This window comes from Ptychodera flava, chromosome 8 (genome assembly GCF_041260155.1).
Source record: "Ptychodera flava strain L36383 chromosome 8, AS_Pfla_20210202, whole genome shotgun sequence".
NCBI lineage: Eukaryota > Metazoa > Hemichordata > Enteropneusta > Ptychoderidae > Ptychodera > Ptychodera flava.
In genome coordinates, this window is record NC_091935.1 from 38293911 (window position 1) to 38321821 (window position 27911).

Here is a 27911-nt window from a genome sequence, read left to right on the forward strand (position 1 = left end):
GAAGGTTTTTTCACGGCCACATTGACATACTTTCCATCGTTCCAACCAAAATTATCGAAATCGTTATTTAGCTAGTTAAATTTGACACATTTGCGAATAAGATCTATAGCTTCAGGCCAGCGCTAATTTCTTGGGAAAAATATCCCATCAAATGTAAGTGGTCGTAACTGTCCGGGTAATGCTCCTGAAAATTGAATTATGTGACGGTTAGCTACTTTGGTGATGTCAGCGTGTACATCTCGTATGTTGATTATTTGACCGATTTTCAACGTACCTTGTATACAGCCGAAGCGAACGACGCAAGCTAATGTCTCTCCATTGCATCACACTAATGGTAGCCATAGGGCGCCTCCATTCGACAACACTGAACCTGCCCGCTCTGTAGTCTGGTTCCCTGCCCCCTTTTCGTTAGCACAGCGCAGCCAGCGGTAGAAAGGGGGCAAGGAACCAGACTACCCACTCTGCATCTCGTGTGTAATCGTGTTGCATGTGGGCGCTAATACCACGCAACGTTTGAATCACTTACATGGCAGGAAGCCGCGATGAAAACTGATCAGAATAAAATAACGGAGATTGAAAATCTGCATCATGAAAAGGTTATAGACATGCGTACTGTGTGTAGAATACAAATGGCGAGAAGGCCTCTTCAATGATAATTGCTGATTGCACCAGCGGAACAGGCGGCCGGAAATATTAATTATACAACTTGCAAACCAGTCGAGGGGAATGGAATGGATCCTTGAAAGATTCCATTTCCAACTAAGGCAAGCTGCTCTTTGTTAAGCCAAAGATGTCTAATATATGAATGATGAGCCAATACCAATAGAGAGGAGAGTCTGTTGATGGTTGAGAACAAGCATTGACCCATCCCAAATAATGAATTTCTGCAAAATCCCGAGTTTTTAACACAATTAAAGTATAGATTTTCATACAAGCCTACTTATTAATGAATACTGTGATTTGCATTTTGTAATTCTTGTCTACATAAGGATAACAAGACAGCTAATTTGCATACTCTTTCAAAAAACCTTTTCCCTTCCCCTGTGTAGCTAGGGTTTCAGGTTGAAACTTGCATGATCAAAAGCTGCTGTATCGATCTTGCTAAGTGTGTCAGTGTGTCTGCGATTTTCGTTTGAGGCACTCGATCGTTTTCTGTGACGCGGCAATGTTCTTGCTGGTAATTACGCAGTACAGAGTCCGTGACAGTACATTGTACAACGTTTTGCACAATGGTCTTTCGTAATTGTTATGAATTACAAAATGCAAGGAAAAATCTCCGCCTTTTGTTCTTGTTCAAAATTGCAGAGGGTTTAACACCAGCTATACGTCCTGACACTTACCTTGTTCCTGAAAGTCCAAAGAGATCAATCAAACCTAAACAATTCAAGGATTTTACTTGTCATAACATAGTTGAAATATATGCGTCAATGAATACTCGTTGTTTCAAGTCACCTCACAGTAATCCAGATCTTTATAAATATTCTTTATTCCCGAGAACGATTGTTGATTGGAACAATCTAGATGAAGATATTGTAAATGCTAGTACCGTGGATGCCTTCAAGGCAGCTCTCTGATGCTACTAGCTTGCCTCTTCGCACCCTCTTTTCCTCAATGATGATATACCAGTAATCTGGTCCTCAACGTATTCTCTCAGATTCAGATTCAGATTGTTCTCAGCGCTCCGGAAACTAGCCCTATTGTATGGATGTTCGACAATACACCCCACGAAATGGTGTTGATAAAAAATTGGACGGAAACCCGTTTGAACCCTATCTTTACGTTGTCAGGTTACTTGATTGCAACTTGGCGGGCTTTCAAAACTAAATTTCAGTAGATGAAAGCATTTTCTTGCATTACATGGTTTTTTTTTTTTTTTTGTGATCTTTTACTCCACGGCTTCTCTTTTCTAATAGGAGGGATGAACGGATGTTAAAATTGTCCTAAATTCCGAGTCAAAGAACATTTTCGTGGGTTTTTCACATTTTGTCACATTAACAAACAAACAAACAAAAACTTATTGCTAACCGAAATAGGATTTCATGGCATCACCAGCACGGACAGAGAGGCAAAACAAAAGGTATACGCACCTTCATTTTAAAAGTAGGTAACTTACAAATTGTACTCCGTACTCTGTCTTCTTTGATGGAGGGACGGACTGTCCTCTGTACGGACACAGGATAATCTCTCTCCAAACAAATAATACTAATGCATCATCAGCAAAACAACATACGTGCCTGCAAATTGTGAATCTTAAATAATCTTCTTTCGAAGACACCGATGCTTAGTACATACCATTGTTATGCAAATAAGCACAGACCGCCGTGAGCGTAAGCGAGTTGGCATTGCCATACCCATGGGAAGATGGTCTCTGCCATATCACGTGATGAAGCTCCAAGCTTGGCGCTCCCCTCCCTCCCGTGATTCAAAATACATTAAGTTGATGAAGCCTTAAACTGCAACTTCCATCGTTTGTCCGTTTTTACAAAAAATCGTGTGTTATAAACGGCAAAAACTGTTTTTCCCGGGCCGGAATAAACGACTCCTAAACTAGCACGTATGTAGAAATCAACCTTGGTGAACTTCCCCTTCCCTTGATTGTAGGTATAAATTCTTCAATCATCTGTGTCTTTCATCAATATCGGTTTTTACCACTTGAAGATTATCCTTTTTTGATGTGATTTAAATATGTTAATTTTTCCCTTGTATGCAAATGTAACAGATGTAGCGTTCAATTTGATACTCTATAATAACGTGATACCAACGGAAGGTTACACGCTGCCTGTTGTATATTTATATGATTGAAGAGCATTCCAATATAAAGTATTCACTGCTTTCAACTACTTTGCATCTCTTGCAAAAGTGCATTTGCTGATTATCCAACAGAGTAGTTTGAGTTGTGAGGTCACACAACATCAAACGAAATACGCGATTATTATTATGCAATGCTTTGCAGTCTTTTATTCTCCCATTGTTTGGACCAATTTTTATATTGTGTTTACATTTTCCATATCAAAAGGAAATATTATTTTGTACTTTTTTCTGGTATCATGCTAATAAATATATTTACACGTAAAGTGACTTAGTCATCCTTGGTTATATTTCATTGTCGTCTAGTCTTTTAATATCGTTGGTTTTTATTTGTCGATAATGATTTAAACATCACGTACTCTTTGTTAGAGAGCTGTATTGTGTATTACAGAGCTGTACTGTGTCATCCAGTTAGTATTTTCAATTTTTGAAGTGATTCATTTTCATCTGACAGTCTGACATTGACATATAAACCTGTTACGCGTTTAATTCCGGAGAAAATAAATTTCCTGAAAAAGACCACTTTATCACTTTATTTCACAAACTGTTTACCTAATTGAATTGCCATGGATCTGGCATTGTTATAATGGATTTCATACCAAACGTATGGAATCTCTCGGTAAAGTGAAGCAAAAACTGTTCGTTTACAATACATAAAACTGATGTGGGTATTTAGCTGTCTTATGAAACCAAAAGTCAATGACTCGAGAACTTTTCCGGGTCACCTAGGTATCATCACTGAACACTGAAACCGAAGAAGATTTTAGAGTTTTCAAAATGTGATTCTGTATCGATCAACTGGAGCCCTTGTGGTTGATTTTGTTGACTATTATCGATCTACCAATTTTTCTCTTTCTTCCACGTCCAGTAAAAGTTGCTGAAAGATTTGTTATTTTTGAATACTGCGTTTTGCAATTTCAAGCACTGATGTATCATATTATAATGTGGATTATATTGCCAGAGATTTTATACACTTTTGCAAGTACAGGTAAGGCTCTTTTTTAAATCTTTAAAGGGACAAAGTCGGCCATTTGTCATGAATTTTGTTTGATACGAGATACTCCTTGTATTGTTTGACATGTTGAAAGATACTGAATGAATGGGTGACCATGAGTTTATTTGACCCAGGTTTTAGACACGATACATGAAACCATCGCGAAAATGAATTAATGGTCATGACCATTAATTCATCGCGCTGGTTTCATTTAATTTGTCTAAAACCAGGGTCGAATATATGCTTTTTCTGTTTAACGTCTTTTCAACTTCCCTCATTACATATACCGGTTTAGAGAAATGGAATCATTCTCCATGCTTTAATCGACTTGAGTGATCAAGCGATTTAATTTCTTCTCCTTTTCGAACTGCACAAACGTTCATTTTTTCCCTTCATCATAAGAACAAGTCTATCTTTCAGATTCTATTTAACTAAAATAGTAAAAAACAAGACAAGCAAAAATAGTGGAAAACTGAGGGGTGTGAATGCACTGTTGATCATGTATCGAATGTTACATAACGTTTCTCTCAAATGTTCAAAACCCTATCATCAACAGACAATGCCAGTTGTTTTTTCTCCGAAAAATAAGATTTCATTTGTAGTTTTTTCTTTGATCTATAACACGTATCTTAATTAAAAGTAACATTGTCCCGGAATTACTGTTGTTATCATGTTCACTCTGTGCCTCCTCGATAAAAAGACATATTATAAAATACAATGATTGCTAATCCTGCGGAAGACATGTGTACAACTTCCAGTATCACCGATTTTTTTGAAATTCACCAACAAAATAATTTTGCATAATTTCATTGGCACTAATAAGTTTTGATAGTTGGTGGGATGCTTCTTTGGAAGAAGGTACTGAGAAATATTCATGAATCAGAAAAAATTAGAAATGCTGACAAATAACGTTCTGATACGAGGTGATTTCATTCAATACTAAATCAATAAATGGATAAAATTGTGTCAAAAAGCTAACCGTCAAAACTAAAACGGTGTATGTCGTTATGTCTCAAAACTATCAGATGCTCAGCGAATTTAGTCCGTGAAAAATATACATGGAGGCAATTATCGCTGGGAATTGGCTGGACTTTGGCTTATTTCTCAACGGTATGCATTGGATAAACACAGATGTGTACAGATGTCGATATACTGCCAGGAGCAATGTGACAATTTATACATCACTTTTCATTGTCAACAACACACTGAACTGGATATAGTGTCTTGGATTTTCGAGGCGAATTGCGTCAATCCTTGGTGATGACGTCACGATTTCTCAGGAACATAACAGATAAAAAAATTTTGACAGGTCGGCTACAAACATGGAAATAATGTGATCTGTTCAAGTTTTCAACTGATTACGAAAACAGTGAACTTTGAAGAATGCAGACGTTGCGTACTACTTAGCGCAGTAGTGTGACTTATTACTACACTACTGCACGCCCGACTTCGCCAACGCTTGTCTCGAAGGGTAGTTCAACGTTTGATTTGAGGAAAATACACCAGTTTAGGTGTAAACAATTATGGACCTTCCAGAATTTTGAACGTCGGGGTCATATCATGTTTATCTGCTCAAGGTTAGAGGTACCGTACCATTGAGCCGAACGGACAGAAAAATTTATGAAGAATTTCCGACAGTGGTAGATATTTCACGTGAGAGAAATGTTCCATTGGTTTGAAGTGACGCCCGATTTCCCTAGAAATGTTCGTTCTTTAGAGAGGATTCAATTAAATTTACATTACAGTAACCTTGCAAATAGAATTTCGTTTTTTGACACACGGTATTTCTGAATTTAGAGTTCTCAACACTTATGCCTTCAGCCATCTTTCGACGTGTCATATAAACCCGGACTATATACTGCACTGCAGTTTGTATATCAATTTATATGAATGATGCACAGTTGCGTGGCTCTTTCATAAATGGTTTACTTCAAATCGCCGTGCTAATCTGGACAAACAATATCTGTCACATAATCTGCTGTATCCATTTTAGCGAAGTATTTGGATATCAACGTAACGTTGACCTCAGTGTACGGATCATCTTGAACTTGACTGTTGTGTTTAACCCTTTGAGTGCTGTAATTTTTCCCATCAAAATTTTAAAGCCACATTTTACCTATTTTTATGAATTTTTCCGAAATGTTTTGATAATTTTAGACCAAATTGACATCATGTTTTATTGGCTACTGTTTTTTATCAACATTTTGGCAAAAATCTGGGAAAAATTGACTGCGGTATATTGTATAAAGGTGAGAAAAATTGACGTTGGTGCTCAAAGGGTTAATCCTAGATCTTGTTCGGGACGACCAGTTTCATTTTTTGATATTTAGCGTAGTTGACGATTTATGGTATTTTTCTGTTTCAGAGGAGTTCAGGTTGAGAGAGAGAGAGAGAGAGAGAGAGAGAGAGAGAGAGAGAGAGAGAGAGAGCGCAAAGAGAGAGAGCACAGATAGAATGGGTAAATGAGCATAAATCAATTATTACGTTAAAATTTATTTAAAGCGTACGGATTGAATTAAGACAAACGGCTGACAACAGTGTACGCACAATTGATTGAATAAAAGAATAATTGTCTGAAAGGACCGGAAACGAAATCATCTTCTATGATATAAGAAGTTCAAGTACATCCATTGAGAGACGTTCTCTGTACAGGTACAACAAGAAAAGTTCTCTCCAAGAGTTCAAATTTCAATAGAGCAGTTACTGCAGCAGCGATAGTTTTTTTGTAGTGGCTGTGCAGGGCTGACTTTTGTATCCTGTGGACACGTCAGACCCTCAATCGGCTACGAATAATATTCCAAACAGTTCTGTACTCGTACTGAGAGAGCTCCCTATACAAAAACCAAAAACACAGAGTGACTGTACTCTCTACCAGTGAAGCTTAACTTTCAAAGTTAAAACGTTAGGTAACGCATTAATACATTCTACAAACAACGATCTGGACACTTGTCAAGGTAATAAGGCTGAAGGTAATGGAGATACGGATATGCTGACATTTAAGTCCCACAAAATTCCAAATCATTTTTTTTCTTTGAGGACAAAATAGCCACTTTGACCTCGTCCTTACTTCCCACAACCCCCTAAAACGCCACTATCGTAAAACGATTACAAGAAACCTAACCGAAAATCAGTATGTGTGGTCCTTTCGTGTTCTTCACATATTTATCAATCCTTTCTTGCAATGAGACCTTCAAGATACTGCCTTCAAGCTAATTTGCCACCGCAGTGGCATACAACGCCCTCAGCGATAGATGGTGCGATTTCTCCGCGCATTCCTAACAAAACGCAACGTGACCAGGCTCTGAGCAGAGGTACGCAGTAATCAGCACGGAGATTATTTCGTGATTAAAAAGGTGAAAATTTATGAGAGGTCGATCACGCGGATGGTTTCAATCTGATAGCTCAGAGGTGATTCGAGAAATAAACACAGTGATATTGGTGGGAAATGTTGAGGAAAAAATACTGGGGGTGTAGCAAATGTCGTAATAAACAAATGTCAAGCTACAGTCTAACATTCTTGTTAGCCTTTTTGTCGGTGGTTGCCAGACATACGTAAACAGTGGTCGATCAGTACCAATATCGGTGCTCTTGTAGCGGGTACAAAAAACTTTTGTATAAGTGTTTCCTCAGAAACTCTCAACTGCACGAAGTCAAGAGACAAAACTTTTCAACAGTGCCTCAGCTACTCTGCTTAAAATCGCCACAGCCGACGGACGGTCTCGACTTTGCTGGTTTGTTGCCCTGGACGTCCACTGCGATGTATAAATCGTGTTTTGATGCATACCAAAGCATAGTTTCAATCCATCTTTTCAACGAAATGTCTCTCACGGGAAGGCTGCATACTCTACGCTATCCTCAAAAGTTAGGTATGCGCGTATCCGATATTTATTGGACTCTTTATATCGTACCACCCAAAAATGCGGTCCTTTGTGCTTTGAGATTTTTTGCCAAAACAGACAGAAAAACACTCGTATTTTCAAAATTTAGATGTGTTGGAATTGAAAGCATTATTTGGTATGATTCATAAAGAAATTAGTCCTTTGCCGACATATCCGGGGAAAATATTTGTTGCCTGACCTTAATAGGCTACCACCATTCAAGGTAATTCGGGTAATTCAGGTAAATGAGATTCGATATTAAATATTCTCATGGATAAAATAGCATCTACCCATTATTTTGTCTTTTCGGACCGGCTAACATACTTTTGTGAAAAAAATCAGGAACGAGAACTGTGTATCCGAGAGTGTTTTGTCAGACACATCACATCCTGGAGGCTAGTACTTGTCTACTATCGCGAAAACGAAGTTGTCTTCTATTAACTTTAGTAATAAAGTAACTTAGTCGCTGCAACTAGATTTTTCCCTGTGTAATTTGAGAAATGAATTTGTACATCGTTCATCAGCTTGCCGTAGAACTTGAATTGTCGACACAACCATTTCGATTGATGACGGGACATACTTCACACTTGCAGAGCGAACATAAAAGACAACATTGTGGTGTACACAATACATGAGTTGAAAACTTATTTCAGGAAGGCTCTTTCTCGACACGAAAAAATGCCAAAAGTCTCTGAATTATACGTCTTCAGAGACAAGATTTGAATTCCATGCATTAGACAACTTCTGCCACAAACACGAGTAAAATAAGGTGTGTGTGCTTTTCTGCCTGCATGTATGTTGAATAACCTCTGACACCCATGGACCACATTGTGCAGACTTCCTCGGTATCACAGAACCACCCTCTCGACAAATCAATGGGTCAATATCCCTTGCGAGTTTGATTTGACAAAAACTATTTTTCCACACGACGGTAGAGGGCGGGCGTTACGTCATCCCGTTTTCATGGCAAACTTCAACTGAACGTAGTGATGCATCGAGAGGTTGGTAACTTTTCGCTGTTCAGAAATCGTGAATCTTCCATCAAAATTGAATAGCAAATTCATTGGGACAAATTCTGGAAGCAGTTACTCCAGCGTCTCTACGTATGAGGGTAGCCCAGGCCAACTTCTCTGAGCCGTCTTAGGGAGCAGCAGCGTAGTACACCCAGCATATGTGCGATCTAGATTTATTCATGGTCCCTTAACAAACACGACTTTGGGTGTTATTTTCACCACTAGCAAACGTTATGTTACGAAAAAAGTGGCTTGTGCTTCTTTGCCCCCCCACATGCCTTCTCATAAATTTTCAATATAATCCCACTGTTTCGAAATTCTCAACCAAGACTAACTAGCCCCTCGAGAAGCTAAACAAAACAAGGGTCAGATTGGGGAGAGGGTGCAATCGGCGCACCTGCAAATACTCGGGTAAGGCCGTCAGATACACAGTATGTTGTTCTAACAAGTACACAATTGCACAAAACACTCAAAAATCAGACACTGCATACCAGTTACATACGACATCAACACATGGTAAATATATATTTCATCATTGTTCATTTTTTTATTTTTTTTAAACTTATTATAATTACAACTTGTAGTGTGTGTAATACAGGATTGCTTTGTATATTTTGATTTTCTGCATCTCTTTTAACTTATTACATTTTTTTATTTTACATGATCATACAAGTAACACAAGATTTTTTTAACATTTTGATATACATTTGTTATACAGCATCTCCACGTGATAAAGAAATCTTTATTAGGGACATCATCCCAGCACTGAGGACAAAAAAGGAAGACCCTTTTAAACAGCGAACACAGTATGCAAGGCAAAAACTTTTCTCATGTATTGTAATGAAGAAATTTGTAAAGATTTCACTGTCGATGTGTGAAATGACAGTTTTTGTTGTTGTTGGAAAATTGGTTTTCTGGTTAAACTGTAAAAGCACATCACTTGCTGGCACATGGAGTCTAGTTGCTGTAATCACAGACAATGGAGCAGAACCAATCAATGTCTATGCAGCAATTGAAGAAAACACACTTTTTGCTGTTAATTTCAGCTCAGTTCTTAGCAACACTCTTTGTTTGGTATTGTCCGAGAATTCTGGCATTTGAACAAAAATATCTAAGAAATTCAAGTCAGCATTCTTGGCAAAACAACAGCTTGATATCATGTACAGCAAAGATAGGAAGTTATCTGTGACTGTCCACCACCCATCTCATACCAGAAGGTACTGGATTGAGTCTTTCATTGTCACGAGGCAAAACCTGAAGATCGAGCAATGAACAATAACAGAGACAAAATAGAAGTCTAAAATACATAAAAAACAGAACAGATCAGTAGAAAAAGGCATGCATTATAACTCTACTCTTTGCCACATCAAATATCCTAGAAAATTGCAAACTGGAGATGAAAGAAAATTTGTGGAGTGACCATTGGGATAACTATTGCTTCTTTAGGTTTCCAGAAGGGCCCTTTCCCTGGAGTTGTACGGATCTCTTAGGAGAGAGTGGGTGGAGCCGAAACATTGAGGTGAGCTACTAAAAGTTTACCTCCCAAATTTAGATAGAGGGGAACATTCAAGAAAATTCAAACTTTGTCTGAGCTTTCACTTATAAAAATCCACCTCACTTCTTTTAAAAATTTCTATCAATTTAAAACAGCACCTAAAATGCCTAAAAGGGAAGCCCAGAGTGATCAAGAAATTGTCATGGAAGTCTGCCGACTTAACTTATGCTTTATCATATCTTTAATAAATATTACAACAAGCACGCAGACATCACGCCTCCTCCCCACAAAAAATTCACTGATACAAATTTTGATAGAGACAGAATTGACATAGTGCAATATTTTGTATTGCCTGTTGTCCTTTTCTCCTGTTTTCAATATTGCCACAAGAAAATGACTACAATTCAGGTGAGCAAAATCTGTCTTTTGTCAGACAGCCACTATGGGGCAAAAATTCGATGATCCTGCAACCCTTTCTGACAGTCATGCCTCTATTATTGATTTTCCCTCTGACTGTCGGTATTTATTCCCTGTTAAATGTCTGCTGAAGGAAAGCTGAAGAAAAAAAACAAGAAAAAAAAATAGTCTGAAGCAAAGTCAGAACAAAGAGAAAATTGTTGTGAAAGGCAGACACCTAGATTGGGCAAACTCCACTTGTAAATCCAACTTCTCTTGTGAAGGCCATGTGAAACAGAATCATTGCAATGGGTCAAGCCTTCAACCAATACAGCTCAAATCAACACAGAATGAGAATATTTAACCCTTTCCCCACCATGGTTTGGCCCAATCCAACCGTTTCCCTATGGGGAAGTTGGACCACTACACTGGGCAATGGGGGTGAGAGGGTTAAACATTTGCATATACACAAAAAGATGCCTTGTACACAGCATATTTTTATCTCTTCTTGAAAATTTTTTCAAAAGAAACTAAAAATTAATAATCATTATTAACATCTTCAAAGTTTGTCTGTAACCGAGAAAAACATCTTTTCTCTTTCAAGCTTAGTTGGTCTTCTACTCTGTACACTAGAAAAATATATCTTAATATAAATAATTTATGAAGTTTTTAATACATAGATTATGAATACAGTTGAGAGCCAAATTCAAAGTGAAGACAAACTGTAAAGGAAATGCTGAGTACAACACTCTGGCCTCACCCTGCAATCAAGTGCAAGGGTTAAGCTAATGACTGGCAAAGAATAGGATGGATTCAACCATTTGTAATGTATAGGGGTGTAATAGGTAAGTAATATAACAACTCTTAGATGAGAAATGTCTAACTCTTGGACATATGTGTAAACATGCCTGAATTGACCTTAAACTGTCACCTGAAAAAACACTGAGATATACAAGCAAAGTTTTCTATATTCAATAACATTAACTTTCTTATCAAATATTACAATTCACACAATTATATTTCCAGTTCAGTACCTAGCCTCTTCTGAACTGCTCTATTTAAATATAAAATATATCAGTTTATTATGGTATGTCTTGAGTTCAGTGTTGCTCGGCTACCAGAAGGGACCTACTTTGATTACCAGCTGTCAAGGGTTATGCAAATTGTATGCAGATGAGGGAGACTACAAGAGCCAATAAGAACAGTGTTTTGTGACAACACAGCCAATGGCAGTGACCAATGATTGCAAAGTTGACTTACTTTCTCTTTCAACATGAACTGGGAGGTCCAGTTGCTTGCAATGAATAACATGTTGGCAAGAAACGTCTAAAGGATTCGTCTCTTTGGAAGACAAAGGTACAGAAAATAGCTGTGTTGTCACAAAAAAAAGACTACACACAAGTTCACTATATTGACATATTTTCATAAATGTTACAAACAAAAAAAGGCAAGAAAAAAAAAATTGAGTCAATTTTTTCTGATACGAATAGTTAGGACATTGATGGTCGGGTTGAGGTAATACCATGACACTAACAGTTGTTCAAGGTGTATACATCTGGTCAGCAATGAAAAAAAAACATTTATCTCCGATAGTGTGACATCTTGCAATGGAAAATTGTAAGTTTGGGAGGAAATGAACCAAACTACATGACAAAAAGAGAGAAAAAAGTCAACATGTATACAGATGTCTTTTCAGAAACACAGGCTCATTTTAGTTGAGTAAATTTAGCCCAATGTTGCTAAATACAAAAATAAAACTGAGGAAAGAGTTCTTTGTAACCATGGCAACAATCAAGCAGAGACAAATATTTCCTAAAATGATGATGAAATCAATTTTTTCTCAATGTTTTCAAACTGTTGTCATCAACATGAAAATTAATATATAATATTGCTTTTGATTTCTTTTATCAAAACTAAATAGAATTATACTAGAAAGATTGTAGCATAGTTAACGAATAGGTTGTGCTTTGTGTGTTTAAAAGTATGATGCAAATCCAGTGATACACTGTACTTGCAATCAGCCTGAAAACATCTTCTGAACACTAGACCTTTGATGCCTCGGAGTGTTCCCCATTGGGAAGCAAGAAAATTGCCATTGGATCAGACCAACCAATTAGCATGATCAACATTGCAGGGGTTTTTGAAAGAAGCATGCTCATTGGTCGACCAGTATCCTTTTCCCACAAAATGCACATCCTATTCGCTTACATATCACAAACCCTTTGCTGCTTCCAGTCGAGGAAACTGACGACAGCAATCTGGCTATTATTGTAAAATTAGCTGCAAAGTGTGGGGGGACAAGACAGACCACTACAAAATTAAAATAATAACAGCAATATAATATGATAAAATAACGTACAACAAACTAAAAAAAATATCTACCTGACCATTGGGGTAAAGGAATTCAGAAACACATATATAGATTTTGAGTTTCTATCTCTTGTTTTGAGTAATCTCTTCAACAAATTAAACTGTTTTCCATACAAACATACATATTTCTCCATAATTATATACTACACTGGAAATGTACATGGAAACAAGAAAGCTCAAGAAATTTTTCATTTCTTAAAATCCCCCCTTTCCCTTCAAAAAACGTCTCTGTGTTGTTGACTTTATAATACAAAATAACATAAAGTAATAAGTGTCTGTAATAAATAAATAAGTATATAATCTTTACATGCATAGGCATAAAGCTCTCTTAATAAGGACATCAAAGGACAATTCTGACGTAGCACCATGAAGTACATAAATCATACATTAGCTTCCTTACGACAACAAAATATGTCGTTCCGTCCTCTCGTTATCCTCTGAATCCGTCAATTCATCTGCTTGAAATACTTATATATATCTCTTTCTTCTTCTAAAAACTAGTAGTATATTTACAAGTATCTTTAGAAAGTTTATCTGTTGGTTGAAAAAAAAACAGGGGAAAAGAAGGAAGTTAGAATTGTGTTGAGTCTTCGACAATTTCTTTCCATGCATGTACAGTCTTGTCAATATGGAATTCACTCATCACAGGTTTACTCATACTGAGTTGGCGCTGAACTACCCTATGAAATAGTGGGCTGATCCCGAAACCTCTGGCACATTTCCATTGCAAAACAAGACTTGGATTAGCACCGGTCTAATACTTTGAGTGGTGTTTCCCCCTACTGTGAATATTTAGGCTATGTTCACATTCATGTATTTTTTATTAATTTTGCTCAAAATTAGGGCCCAGCATGAGGCTAGACCGGCCATTCAACGTACTGGTTTCTGTTGATGCACCATTCCGCATCAGTTGGCACTCACATAGATGAGGCAATGCCGCGGAAAATTCCTGTATTAAATCACTTTGGGATGGCACCGGCAGAGGACAACCTGTCAAAACACGGCAGATGCCAGAGTCAAACAAGCCACCCAGGCAAGGTGACATTCCCAACAGCCTAGGTGGTCCAACTCATTTGAATATTACGTGACACTAATGAAAGCGCCTTGACAAATAAGACAGAAATCACCAGTGAAAAGATCTTGCGACTTTTCAGACGTGGGAGGGTGAGATTTAGACTGTAACCCCTTGTACCACTATGCCTTAGGTCTCCATTTCTCTGCTCGATTGACACTGTACATTATGAAATGAAGTTTCTTGAGAATTAAGACTTGACTTTTAGAAGGTGCTCTGTCGTACCCTTTTGGTTGAATAGAAAAAATTCCACAGCCCTTTGATGAGTCAGGTTTGGTGTGAGTTTCTATTGTTTTCAATTGACAGCTTGGAGGGTGGTAAGGGTTAGTGCTGAAGATAAGCGAGTTGGGAGTTTCAAATGTTTACCTGGCTATACACTTGTGTCTGACCCTGGATCATTCCGATTACAATGGTCCTCAAGTGCGGGATATTTCAAAACCACCTCCTCTCTCCTCCTGTGCGACTTAAAACTGTGACCGGACTCTCCCTTGTCCACGCCGCACGCTCCCCGGTGGACGATGGACACCCGCGCCGTGGCCGTCACCGTGGTGACTTGGCGTGGGAGTGACGGGGATGAGTGGGGGGATGAGGATGGAGAGGAGGATGAACTGAGTTGTTGGTTTGGTAACTGAGGTTGGCTCAGCTTGGCTTCTTTTCTACTCCTTCTAGACTTCTGTCTGCGTGACATTCGTTTTGCCTGGAAGGAGAATCGAGAAAACATGAAATTAATTCACTACTGATGTCCTAAATAAATGGAATGCATTTAATGCACAGAGTAATCTATTACACACAATCACCTATTTGCTTCCAACTACAGGTGCAACATTTTGGTTCTCTGTGGCAAAGGGGGACCTTTTCACTGAAAAATGAGGGTAACAGGTTGGAAAATCTGAAATTCCTGGTATAATTTGTCCACTGATTTCTGGTATTTGTCCACTGATATAAATGAAGTTTCACTTTCATTTTAGGTCTTTGGTCAGTTCTGAAACAAGGTGTCTAATTCAAACTCGTGCTGTCGATACTTCTGTCTGCTGTTGTTGAAAGTCGACCAGTTCAAAACCAGAAATATTTTCACCGACGCTCTAAACATCTTGGACTTGAATCGTTGAAAGTGTTATCAGTCGCCTTCTGTTTTGTTTATCATTAACTTACAACTTGCCGATCATCGACCTGCCTGTTATTATCTGTCTGATATGAAACCAGCACAACACTGAGAGGTGTTGAGTTTGTCAATTATTTTTGTTTGTGCCAAACTCACCTTTTCTCTGGGAGGCGTATGACAGGTAAGTGTTTCCACCACAAACTCTGGCGGGTGTATCTCTATGTGTTCACTGGGATTGTATGGGTGCCGGAAAGTTTCCCCGATGCCGGACGATGACAAGTCGGATGGCGAGTCAGCGTATCTGTGATGCCTTGACATGGAATGCATGACGTAGCCGCGATCGAGTGGTGGTGTCGGCTCTGGAGTTGGCGTGCTGAGTCTGTCAGCATTGTTGGCTGGCTGCACCTGTTTGTTTGGCAAAGAATATTTGGCATAATGGTTTATGTCTTTGCCATTAAATGAACAGTATGAGAAGTCTACCATGAAATCACAAAATTTCAGTGAATGATATGTATAATCACGGTCACATAGAATAGTTATAGTAAATGCCTTGGAATGCAGTTTGCTGTTACCCTAATAACACAAATTTCAAGAACACCGGGAACAGTGATGGTTTCATCTAGCTATTGCAAGTTATGGGGAGAGGTGATCTTACCTCTGCAGGGGGTCCAATGAGGGAGAGGAGGACTGGAAGCAATACAAGACCATTGAGGAGACCAATAACAATAAGTCCAGAGAACACATAGAAGAAGTATCTGGAGGGAAAGAGCAGAACATAACACATTCTATGTTAAAAACATTGCTCTATCTAACTACATGTAAATGTCACTCACCTAGAATATATTGAAACATCATTCAACTACTGTATAAGCATTTTCCATGAAAAGCATATGGCGACTTCATGTGGAAAAAGACTGATATCTCAGACTACAAATGTTTTTATTGCTAAAGTTTTGAATTAAATGCAAAAATCTGACTGAAATTTTTTACAGAAATCGTTACATTATTTCCTGTGGAGTCTGGCATTACGATTTCACAAGAAAGGACAATTGCACTTTCTATGGGTTCACTGCATCATGTTTGAACTTGTGTCATGGACAGCTTTCCCACAAACATTCAGTTCTTGGTCAATGTTATGTACCCTATTCTTGAAAGCACTTGACTCGATCATTTGTAGTGTCTGACTAATCCAAAATTACCATAAAATGAGTATATGTGGAAAAATTGCCACCTTGGTGTTAGAAGAGGGGTGGGGGATGACCTCTTTGCAAAAAGCTGGGTGGGACGAGGTAAAAACGCACAGCAGTTATAAAGGCATCAAATTCAACATGGTACATTCTAGCTGACGTCGTTCTGGCATCAATACACACATCGCTAGTTTATTCCTCCCTTTGAAGAACACTCTTAGTAAACAAAGGCCAACAATTGAATGGAGACAGGGTTTCTTCAGTGCACAAAGCCAACTGAAACGTAAGCCACAAGTCTACAATTGCACAAACTTTACAGCTTCATTCATCCTTGCAGTTGGCAATATCCTAGGCGGAGGTAACAGCTTTCAGGTGAAACTGCCGAAAACTGGGTTCCCCGTGCCCTGTTTCTCAGGTGCTGACACTGCGGACCAACGCTGACTTGTGTGTGGCATTTACATAAGCTAAGGTTTCCAGTGTTAACTTGCAACTGTTCCTTTCATGAGAGTCCACTGGAACACTGCAACATTGCATAATATCTGTGGCTATGCCTATTTCAATGTGGTTTGTAACTCTCCAGAAAAAATGACAAAATTGTTTCTACAAAACTATGAAAGACGAAGTCACACCTGTGCCATGTTCACACCCCACTACTTGCAAAAATGAACAACTGACCACTAACAACTTAAAACTAGCATAAGAAAGTTCAGAGCTTGTTTAGTCAAGTATGCAAGCTTCTCTGTACTTTTCACATCCAGCCCATAGGCCAGGCATCAGTGGAGTATGTCTTTTCCACCCTGCAAAAACAAGACAGTATCAAAGTTTGATTTTATGAACTGAAGGATGACCAAAGTGAAAACTGAACAATTTCATAAAGAAAGTACACTTGCTCTGTCCCATACAAGGAATGTGTATTTCGCTATCAGTGTTGTTCCATCCAACTTTTTGGTGACTGAAAAGATTCTGTTTGAGACATTTGTTTCAAATTTCACTATTGTGCCGGTCGACACGGATCAGATTACCTCAAATATTTTTGGACAGGACAGAGTTGCCACCATTGTTAATCCCTTCCAAGCCACTCCAGCTTTTACAACTAAGCCCCTCATTAAAGATCCCAAAAGAGTTTGATAAGCATCAAGGACTACTTTATTCTACAAAAGCAACATTTTGGGGTTAAATTTGCCTGCATTTTATTTCAACAATTTTTTCGACAGGGAGCATAGTAGCTTTTCCAAAGTTGTGTAATGATAACAAAAGATTATCTATCATTAGGCCGGTGACAAAATCCTGAGATTTATTGAGCTTATTTCATGAGATAATAGGTAAATGGCAGAAAGTGGTTTCCACGCATGTACACGATCCACAAGGGCTCTAGGCACCGCAAGACTTTTTAGCAATCAGGGCGTTGGGAGTAATGCAAGCATGACTTGTAAAACACAAGGCAGGTTTCTCTCACTTCAGTTTTGTGAACCATACAGAACGACAGCATATCAACCCCTCTACATCACCTACCAACCATTCAGTTTCACTGAAAAAAAAACTTGATAAGAAGCTCCCTGGGGAGGTGCTCGGATAGACAATGCACTGACTCTGGTGCATTTTATGGACTTCTGTAGCAAAACAACCAAGAAGAAAGCAAAGGAACAAAAAAATCATCTCTAGTTTGACAGTAAAACTAAAGATGTTTGTACACAAGTTAGCATTGCAAACTACAGGAAACACCTAGAACTGCCCCAGGTTCAAAGGTAGTGTTAGTATCTGTACTTGTTGACCGCAGTACAACACTGAGAATTGATACATCCGATATCTTTCTGCTACTTCAGATGAGTTTCATCAGTGCAGTTACAACATGAATCTCACCAGCAAATTGATTATGAAGTGCTTGACTTGGAAACTAATAAATTTACTAAAAATATTATAATTAACAGAATAATCCACTGAACTTAGGACCTAAAAACCATTTGTTGGTTGAAGAGTCTCTCAATCCGTATGTGTGTGTGTATGTTGTCGGTGCAATATCTCTTTACACCTGGTTGAGTGTGCATAATGTGTCAGATTTGGCCTGTATTTCAAATGGCAGCCCCGGGGCTTCTCCCCTCTCATGCCTGGCTTGTCACGTATAATGCACCCAGAATCTCGCAGAGGTCAACAATTATAGTTCACTTTGGAGGAAATCTGTGAGTGTTGAGCCACTCCACACTTCAAAAAAAAGCCCACCCGGCAAGGCTGCAGCTATTACACAAACAAGGTGTAGCAAAGAGAAGAGAGAAGGCTGGAGCATATATGAACATTCGTTATGCCAAAGCAAAGCAGGGCCATCTCCCGAGGAATTAATTTTGCATCATTCTGCATAAATTTGAATGCACAATAAGGACTGGGGGTCAAAAACACAATGGTTTAATAGTGACAAACAATTTTCGATTTGACTGAACAATTGGACACCATGAATTTTAGCAACTGTAACTGACCCTGTTTACCAATAACTGTACATATGAATAAAATCACCGGCCATTTCACTTTATACAAAAAATGTTTTTCTGTTAACAGAGCATCTCATTTGACAACATGCAAGGCAATTCAGCTGCAACATTTCATTATTTTAAGACAAGGTGATAATTTGGAGCTAAAAAGCCAAAACATAACTACAGAAGTATGTGCCCTCTTGGGCAAATGGCAATCACTATGTTTGGTTTGTACTGTTAAGCAAATGGACCCTTAGGTGTTGAAATCAAAAAGGTTGATTTTGGCGTAGATATCAAAATTACGAGACATCACAAAACATCACAACTTATGCTGAAATTGTAAAGGTATGGGTCAAAAAATTCTTCACAGTGCGTACTTTACTTCAAAATACAGCCTGGTTTTGCAGATCCTTAAAGCGATATGTAGATACTGAGACAAAAAAATCGCTGGTCAAAATTTGCATCAACAGTAAAAATACCCTTTGACAACTGATAGTAGAAACACATTTTACCAATGTGACAGCTGAATAGCATTCAAGTGTGTTGAGATTTGAATGCAAAACTAATCTTCAGTGAAAAAAAAGCGGGAAAAATAGCAGGTAACTGCCATCTTTTTATATATGCCACAAATCTGACAGAGGTCAAAGGTCATGTTCACTTCATCAAAAGCACCTTCCCGGCAAAGCTTGAACGTACAGGTTTATTTTATGTGATGAGGCTATTGATCAGAGAGAATTCTACAGGCTAGAAAAACGATATCTGGCTTGTGGAATGGACTAGCAGCCATAAAGCATTCCATTGCTGCAATACATACTGTATGACGAAACCACAAACTGATAGTGATATCCCCCTCATGCACTTGAAAGAAACAACACTGCGCTGGTTTTCTTATTTAGTACCAGTTGTGGAGGTATCATAGATGACCGCTGTAACTCTAAGCGGCTGGCTTATAGCGACTCTAGGGAGCCCCTGGTGAGCTCCGGTTATATCATCTTCCATAACAAACTCCTTGCCAACATCAAATGAAGGCACCGAGTCTCCGGAGGTTTTTGTGGCATCAGGTCCATCGTTGGGAAGAAATAAAGCCAGATCTAGTGTTTTAGAAACTCCCAAAAGAAGCAATCCCTGAACTTGCCCAGCGACCCATATCGTGTTTTAGATTTGTGAAAATACATATGCCTGCTGTCAGAAATCCACAACATGTTTACTAGCACTCGCTTGAAATAAAGACGGCAACGGTGGACTCGGACTCTCAGATGATTCATACCGACCTTTTCACCAGATCTTTTAAAGGAGGTCACAGCACTGCCAAATCCTGATACATGGAGTAAAAAAATCTCTAAAACTTCTTAAAAGTAAATGATTTTTACCTGATGATGAATTCAAACTCTGATCCGGACAGCATGATTACGCCAACTAGGGTTGACATTGCACCGTCCACCACAGGAGCAAACATGTGCTCAAGTGCCATGCACATACGGCGGTTACGATCACCAATTGAAGTGAGAAACCCCTGCACAAAAGAGAGAAGAGAAAAACAAGTTTGTTTAGACGTTCCCACACGAGATGAAAGTTCCATCCATCCATCTATCAAAGTCACATCCATCTCAGAAAATTATGGCAGATGTGCTGTAACACATCAAAGGTCAAATAGCACAAATCTAATATCACGTTACTTCTATGTCAGCCATAACTGACTCTGCAAGAAAATTGTCATCTACTTTTAGTGCAAGTTTTGTTGTCAAATTGCAAAAAAAAAAATGTTGGAATTTTCTTCAAACTCATTTAGCTTACCAGAAGTACATGCAGAGTGAATTCTACACCAGACCCAACTGAGAAGATTAGAGTGACGGCAGGAATGGCGCTCATTTTGATTCCTATCAATCCCATGAAGCCAAAGAGTTCTACTGTCATGGTTGCCAGCACAAGCACCTGCAATGAAGAGAAAATGTAGGCAGGCCATCAATGCAATGAAATGTGCACTCTTTGTGGCTTCATTGTATGTTGTATACATGGTGATATATATTTTGTAAAACTCTAATATACAGGGAATTTTTGTGAAGGATTTTACTGTATATTAGTAGAATAAAAAACTGTCCTCCACATACGATAGTTTTGTATGGAGAAGACATAATGATTCATAATGCCAGTAACCTGTTACATAAAGCTAACAATTTGAAATCCTGTATAATAAAACACATCCCATCTTGTCACAAAAACTCGGCCATCACTAGCTTAACGCCTTGACATCATGACCAATAATAAGAGACTTTATTGATTAAGCTGAACACCGTCATCTTGGGTGTCCCTGACAGATTACAGTCCTGCCTATTGCTGGCATGAGAAATCCCTGCCTCATTAGCTTTTCATAATGCGCAGCTCTTTAAATAATTAATCAAGTGATTAAAGATGGCTTGAAAGAGTGTGCAGCCGCTGCAATATTGATTGACACTTTCCGATGCCAATCAAAAAAGCTCGGCAAATTTACATCCTGTGATCACTGGTAAACACCATCTTTACATAATGGCGATGATTAAAATGCAGCAAATTCATTGCAGGCTCTGAAGGAAATATTATGTCAGAGTTTTTTTCTGTCCTCCTTTCTACCTGACTGTGCTTTTCTACCTGAACTACACCATCAGTTGGTGCTTCCCTGGTCGTATTGATTTCACTCGGTTGGGTGTCCGCATTCAGAGAGGTGGGGCCATTCATGTTGCAAACCTAGGGGGGAGGTCTGCTTTGCACAATTTAATTGATCCCTGTTATTAAGGGGAGGGGAGAATCTCATTCAAGACTTAAAAAGGTCACAGTGTCATTCTTTCACCCATCACAATGGCAGACACTCTGAACTTCTTCTTCCAGAGCAGATTTTTTTCTTTCACAAGTTGAATGCGTTTATCAGGGCTTTGATATATACAAGTTTATATGTTGCATTGATTGGGGCATGTCAGTCAGATTTGTCAAGTGCCACTCAGCGCAACATGGAGCCTCGGAAAATCTGTCCCCCAAAACTCAAATGTGGGCGTCTGTATTGCTTTTACTCTTTCAAGATCGATAAGACACAGCAAACGGGGAAGCAAGGGTCTCCTTTTTTATGAGAAATTTTACAACGGCACGAGTTATTATGAACAGACAAACAGAAAATTTCCATAGAATATTGCCGACGTCAGAAATCGTGGCGGTCATATCCGGACGTTTGTTTTAATTTCTCAAGTGTAGTGACCCTAAACTCTAAGAATTTTAAGTGCTCTGCTTCGAATTCCTCCCTGGCAGCTCTGATTGCCATGGTTACAGCCCTTTGTTGGCTACATTACAGTGTTCTATGGCTGCCATTCGTTACTGTGCGTGCTAGAAAAGCTAATTCTCACTTATGTGAGAATTCAGATGACCAATTGTTCTACGAGCTGGACACAAAAAGATGCACGTTTTTATCATAGCTTTTATTAACTCTTCATTTCCTGTCCGGATACTCTTTGGCCAAACACTGTGTACAGTTTGCTGAGGTTCAATGACACTTCAAAAATGAATATATCACAAACAAAGATAATACAGTAAAGCCTGCTAAGTTTCCAAACTTGTATACACAACTTATATTAATTCAGCAACATTGTTCATATCCAACCGTTTAAGATACTGGGAGAGATCAAAGACAAATGGTTCAGAGTTGAAAATTAGAAACACTACAAATTTTTATCGACTTTACAAAATTTATTGCACTCACCTCAATGGCAGCTGCCCATGGATTGACCAGCACTATGGTGTTCACCAGAAAGCTGGCGCCCAGAACGCTGATCAACGCCAGCATGAGAAAGAAGCGAAGATTCACATACTGCTCCCAGAAGGTGAACGGAACTCCCCTAGGGTAGTTGGGGAGCCCCCTGGAGGCAAAGTGTGATGAGATGTTGCGAACATCCTTGATGACACTGACGAAGTCCTCAGTGACTCGGAGATTGTTCAAGTAGAAAGGAAGCTGAGTAAAGTTCATTGCCTGAGATTTTGGAACTGAAAAGCAGAAAAAAAGGGCAAAAATTAGGGCAACCTATCAGTAAGAAAACATGAATATCTCAGAGCATTTGAAGTATTAAGCTACACTCACAGAACAGCATCTTGAGTTTCAGTGACTTTGTCTACAGCAGAGCTTTAATTGGTACAATAAATCGCAATAACAAAGTGTGAAATTTGATGAATTTCTTTAAGTCGTAGGAAATTTTGCACACCTATTCATTCGGAAAAGATATTACTTTCATCACCGACGAAGACTCAATGATGACACAGTAAAAAAGGTGGTGTACATACACCTTAGATCAGTGGCACTGCCTGCTGCCTCCATGCACACATAATGATCTACCTGGGTACAATATATGAGGCAGTAGTTTTGTCCATCGACACTAAGAAAGCAACTTAACCACTTACTTCTAAGTTCTGCATCTGAAACACCACCTGGAACGTAATCGTGCGGTTCTGGATGGAGAGCAGCCTGCGATGAAACGGCGGAAATGGTGTCGTACGACCACCATACAGTGAGATAATTATAGAAGCCTCTAGGGTAGATGATACCATCATCACTGACCAATCTAACACTATGTACCTGTAACCAAGGTGATAAAAATGGAGCATTAGGTTTCTAACATCAAGTTAGACATGCTTGTCAGTCTAAATGTACCAACCAATCTGTGAAGTTTGGAACTGCTTGTTGGAAAGCTTCCATTACAACCTTTGAATGACATGTTTTGTTAATTCTTATACACTTTCCAAATCAAAATTCTAAAATTGTTGTTCTAATGCACACTTTATTTCCACAAACTTCATTCGAATATACATGAATAATGATTGAGGATGGGAATGAGGTTACTGTCAGACAAATTTGGCTTTGTAACTTGTAACATCACTATTGGATGACATTTCATTAATAAAATCAGTCACCATGATAGCTATAAGAAGATACACATTTGCAGAACTCCCAGGATATCAAAGCATAAAAAACTGAACGTTTACTGCAAAGACTTTATACGGCCACATGCTTGCAAGCAAAACACAGAGATCACTAGTATTTCTGCCTATCGAGATGAACCTACCTGAGTTTTGTCGATGGGATTGTCAGCATCCCCCGTCTGAATAATCAGCTTGTATGCCAACACACCAGAGTCAGTGGCATTGTTGAACCATCCATTCTGTGTAATTGCACCTGCTGCCCAGTCCCTATCAAAGGCCTCTTGCAAATCTGCATATTGTGATCAAAAGAATGTCAGGTGGAACAAGGTGGCCAGGCGGGGTGCGTCAAATAATACAGACGAGTTTGGCTGAGTAGTAAAATGTCTTGTTGAAGAATTATTTACAAATATAAATATGTCCCTATGGTAAATCATATACACAAAAACTAGTTTGGCACCACTCAAGAAGAATGAGGACATGCTGAAAACAAGTATACAAATGAGAGAGAGGGAGAGAGAGAGAGGGAGAGAGAGAGAGGGAGAGAGAGAGAGACAGAGAGAGTCCTGACGGCAGACTATGTTATGAAGCACTTTGATAAACTTACCGAGAAGCCAGTCCCTGAAAAGTTGGAGCCAGAACGCTGGCAGTTCACCTTCCGGTGTTGGTATCACCTCCTTTACTTCCCTAAATGCATCATGGTACTCGTAGAGTAACCTTTGCCCATTAGGGTAGTCATAATTCTCCTGAGTTACAGCGAACATGTTATAAAAACTGAAATACTTGGTTTGGGCAGCAAGAAAGTCATATTCCTTTGTTCCCTTAGGGACAATGTCTGTAATATCGAGTCCATCTCTCATTTGATAAATGCCATAGGCACTTGCACCCAACAGTCCTGCAGTGAACACTAAAACGGCAATCTGTAGAGAATGGTGCAAGAAAAACGGGAATATAAGTGTCGCTGAAATTCCTTGCGGTTGCAAATATCTTTGGTGCAAAACGTTTTCGTCAATCAGCAATGAGTCATTGGCAAAAAAACGAAAATTGGTGTCATGGACATTCCATGTGGTAATAAATATCTTTCAGGGAAATCCTTTTCTTGAGTCATATTTAATCTCAAGAAACTGAAATAGAGAAAAAAGACACTCATGGCAAATTAAGTTTTCTCATGGCTCAATTGACTCTATCAGCCAGCTATTTGACAAGCATTCTGAGAAGGTTAGAAACGTGGCTGCTGCAGTGATCACCCACCTTGACTGGCATATTCTTGAGAAATGGTCCGTAGTAGTTTTTCGCAAAACTTGACAGAGTCCAGTTCCAAAATTTTACATTTGCACACTTCTCTCGCAAGCTGAGCCCTTCTCCTTCAGAGCTGAGTCCCGTGAGCGGCCGCGTCGACGACGCCGACGACACAGTCGACTGAGGTGTCATAGTCCGTGATATTGGCGTGGGAGGGGTCTCTGCCCTCCCAACTGTAGTAAATGGCAATGAAGAGTCCACAACTGTCACACAATGATCCCCGGTCCGGGCTGGCATTTGTGTCACTGCCTGCACCCTGGATTGTAAAGTCACATGTGTCCTGGGGTCCTGCCTGTATCGGCTAAAGCGACCGAGTTGGGGACTTTCACTTAAATCTCTTGGTTCTACACTTATAACTCTATTTGCACTAGAACTGAAAGAGAACACAAAGCCAGCATGGTGTTAGATCAGTTCAATTATCAAGTGGAATATGTACAGCATCAAATTTCATTTCAAGCACCTTTTGCAGGAAACACCTTTCTCACCGTGAAAAATCAGGAATTACATATTTGTAAGTTGTCTTAAGTATTTTCTTTCTTCACATCTTAAGATATTGGAATTGTAGTCACAAGCACTTGTTAAAATCCAAAACAGCGGGAAAACTGAGTTATTTCATGAACAACTTTGTCATGGTATAACATGCAAGTCTATTGAAACTGTTTTAAGGAGCCTCTAAGCACTTGATAATATAAGCCAGGAGTCTAAATTTGTATACAAAAATCAGCATAATGTGAATGTTTACTCTCTCAACTGACTGGCAGTGGTCAATTAGATAGTGATGAGCATGAAAGATAGATAGATAATTGTGTCATTGGTTTTCTAGTCGAGAGAACTCACTCCACAGTGAACCATATATATTTTGATTTCACTTTTTTGACCATCAAGGTTTGCCAAAAGCAATTGTCCACGGTGAGAGTGGACCTGTTTACAAGGAGGGAACTGGGGGTGAAGAATTTGAGTAAAGCATATTTGACATACCTTGTTAAACAACAAAATAAATCTATTCTTTTTGCTTCTCTTCTTTCTATATCTAGAGCCAATATGGCTGGGAATACAAATATGACTGCTATAAAATTGAAAACCACTACGATTGCAAACTGCAAAGAGAGAAAAAAAAGAATATCATTAGCATGTGACACCAATTTTTTTCCACAAATGAACAGACATATATCTATTATGATGGAATGCACTCCCTAGTAACAGAATGGATTCTTATGCCATTTTATCAGATTTGGTATGGTCAGTTTAACAAGATTGAGAGTTTGACGAAATTAAGAAAGTTCCACTTTCAATGTTGAAAGAAGAGAGAAGGGGATCATAAACGGGAAATGAGGACTTAGGGATATTTAATGATGGAAGTACTGCCTACATCAGTTCTCCTTTTTAACACCGTAACTGTGAATGCAGACATGATTTACGTGATTGTAGAGGCCACAATGGCAACACCTATCTACTTCCACTGATCGATCAGAATATTTTGTCATTCAGAAGCAACAGAATAAAAACACCACTCAGGGGCACAGCTTTTGAAATGGTGGAAGATGTTGGTTTACTCTGTTTTATGCATGGCTGGGCATTTGAGATGCTTGATTTTCTGCAGCTCAGTCTGAACTCTGACCCCCCCAGTCTTCCCAGACCCTAGGCAGCACCTCGTCAGCTCCCACAAGTACGAGCCTCTCATTTCAAAGTGAACCGGTGGAGGTTTGAGCTGGGCGAGAGACATACCGGATAAACAGGTTCCTACATGAATGAGAGAGCCGCCACTGAAATTTATAAATACAAGCTGAAACGCAATTGATGGATCTGGTATGAGAGTAGAGATCACCGACACAACAAGGAATGTGGACGAAGTATTAAAGTACCAAAGTCTTGAAAAATAAAATAAATCAGGCAACTCAGGCTAAAACTGTAGAATACTTCTGTTTTGCAGAGCTCTCTTCCCCCAAAACTTTCAAACACAAGTTCATGAGCAGCAGCTCAGCCACATAAAACTTAGGGTTTTTTAACTTCTAGTTGTCATCTACCTCACAGAAAATCTCTTGACGAGGAAATTTTGAGCTGTAGCAAATCTTTCTTGAAGTATAGTGCCCTGAATATATGATGATTTGAACTATGGGATTTTATGACATTTGTAAAGCTCTATCATAACCAATTGGTTTATGTGCAGTTTCCAATTTCACCATCAACTTCTGCTGTTGTGGACTTGTCTAGAGTGCTTTAAAAAACATCAGATACATTAAAAATAAACATAGAGAGTATTTACCTGTAAAGAGAGGGTACGTAATGCTGGAATAGGTATGACGGCAGCAATGAAGAAAGCACTCATATTATTGAGAGATGTGAGGAGGACACTGACTCCACTTCTTCTCAAGATTTCGCCAGTTTGATGCTGGTAATGTAAAAAAAAGAAACTTGTTAAAAACAACATTTGCAAGTAAACTGGAAAATGAGCTTGATTTGTTTCGAAATTGTTCTTTTCCCCAACTCTTTGGAGCTCTGTAAGTATTCAGTGTTTGTGTGATCAATAACACAGAAAGCAAGCGGTTATATCTTTGGGTATTCAATACATAGATATGCATAATATACTCTGTTTACCTGCTAACAGGCTCTTTCTATCTATCTACTCAATGCATGTAATTTTACAGAAGAGGGCCGTTTTGAAGGAGAGCTTAATTAACATCATCTGTCACAAGAGCTGTGGATGGCTCCTGTCTGGCATGTGCTGTGAAGGGTTTTTCTCTCAGTTTGTCTCAGTTATATTCAGCTATGACGTGTACTGCAGCTAATGGTTACAGATGAGATTTCACTTTTTGAAAAAAATGCTTAAAAAATCCACATCCTTACATATGAAACATACTTAAAGCAACTGTCAACATTCCTACGTGATGGACAACAATCTTAGAGAT

General features: G+C 38.9%; 1 protein-coding gene across 3 annotated transcripts in view; it reads right to left on the reverse strand.

The window, feature by feature from the left end:
• Nucleotides 1–9216: 9216 nt before the first annotated feature.
• Nucleotides 9217–27911, reverse strand: part of LOC139139310 (protein patched homolog 1-like) — a 79242-nt gene continuing 60547 nt past the window's right edge. For all 3 annotated transcript variants that reach the window (XM_070708186.1, XM_070708184.1, XM_070708185.1), the window contains exons 14-26: nucleotides 27269–27394; nucleotides 25984–26102; nucleotides 24958–25378; nucleotides 24314–24626; nucleotides 23853–23998; nucleotides 23191–23365; nucleotides 22499–22779; nucleotides 20572–20709; nucleotides 20148–20290; nucleotides 15784–15883; nucleotides 15285–15533; nucleotides 14393–14723; nucleotides 9217–13488 (exon numbers count right to left, since the gene is read on the reverse strand). In XM_070708186.1, the coding sequence (XP_070564287.1) occupies nucleotides 14397–14723; nucleotides 15285–15533; nucleotides 15784–15883; nucleotides 20148–20290; nucleotides 20572–20709; nucleotides 22499–22779; nucleotides 23191–23365; nucleotides 23853–23998; nucleotides 24314–24626; nucleotides 24958–25378; nucleotides 25984–26102; nucleotides 27269–27394 (2538 nt within the window). In that variant the 3' untranslated portion in view covers nucleotides 9217–13488; nucleotides 14393–14396. The remainder of the gene's footprint in view (nucleotides 13489–14392; nucleotides 14724–15284; nucleotides 15534–15783; nucleotides 15884–20147; nucleotides 20291–20571; nucleotides 20710–22498; nucleotides 22780–23190; nucleotides 23366–23852; nucleotides 23999–24313; nucleotides 24627–24957; nucleotides 25379–25983; nucleotides 26103–27268; nucleotides 27395–27911) is intronic.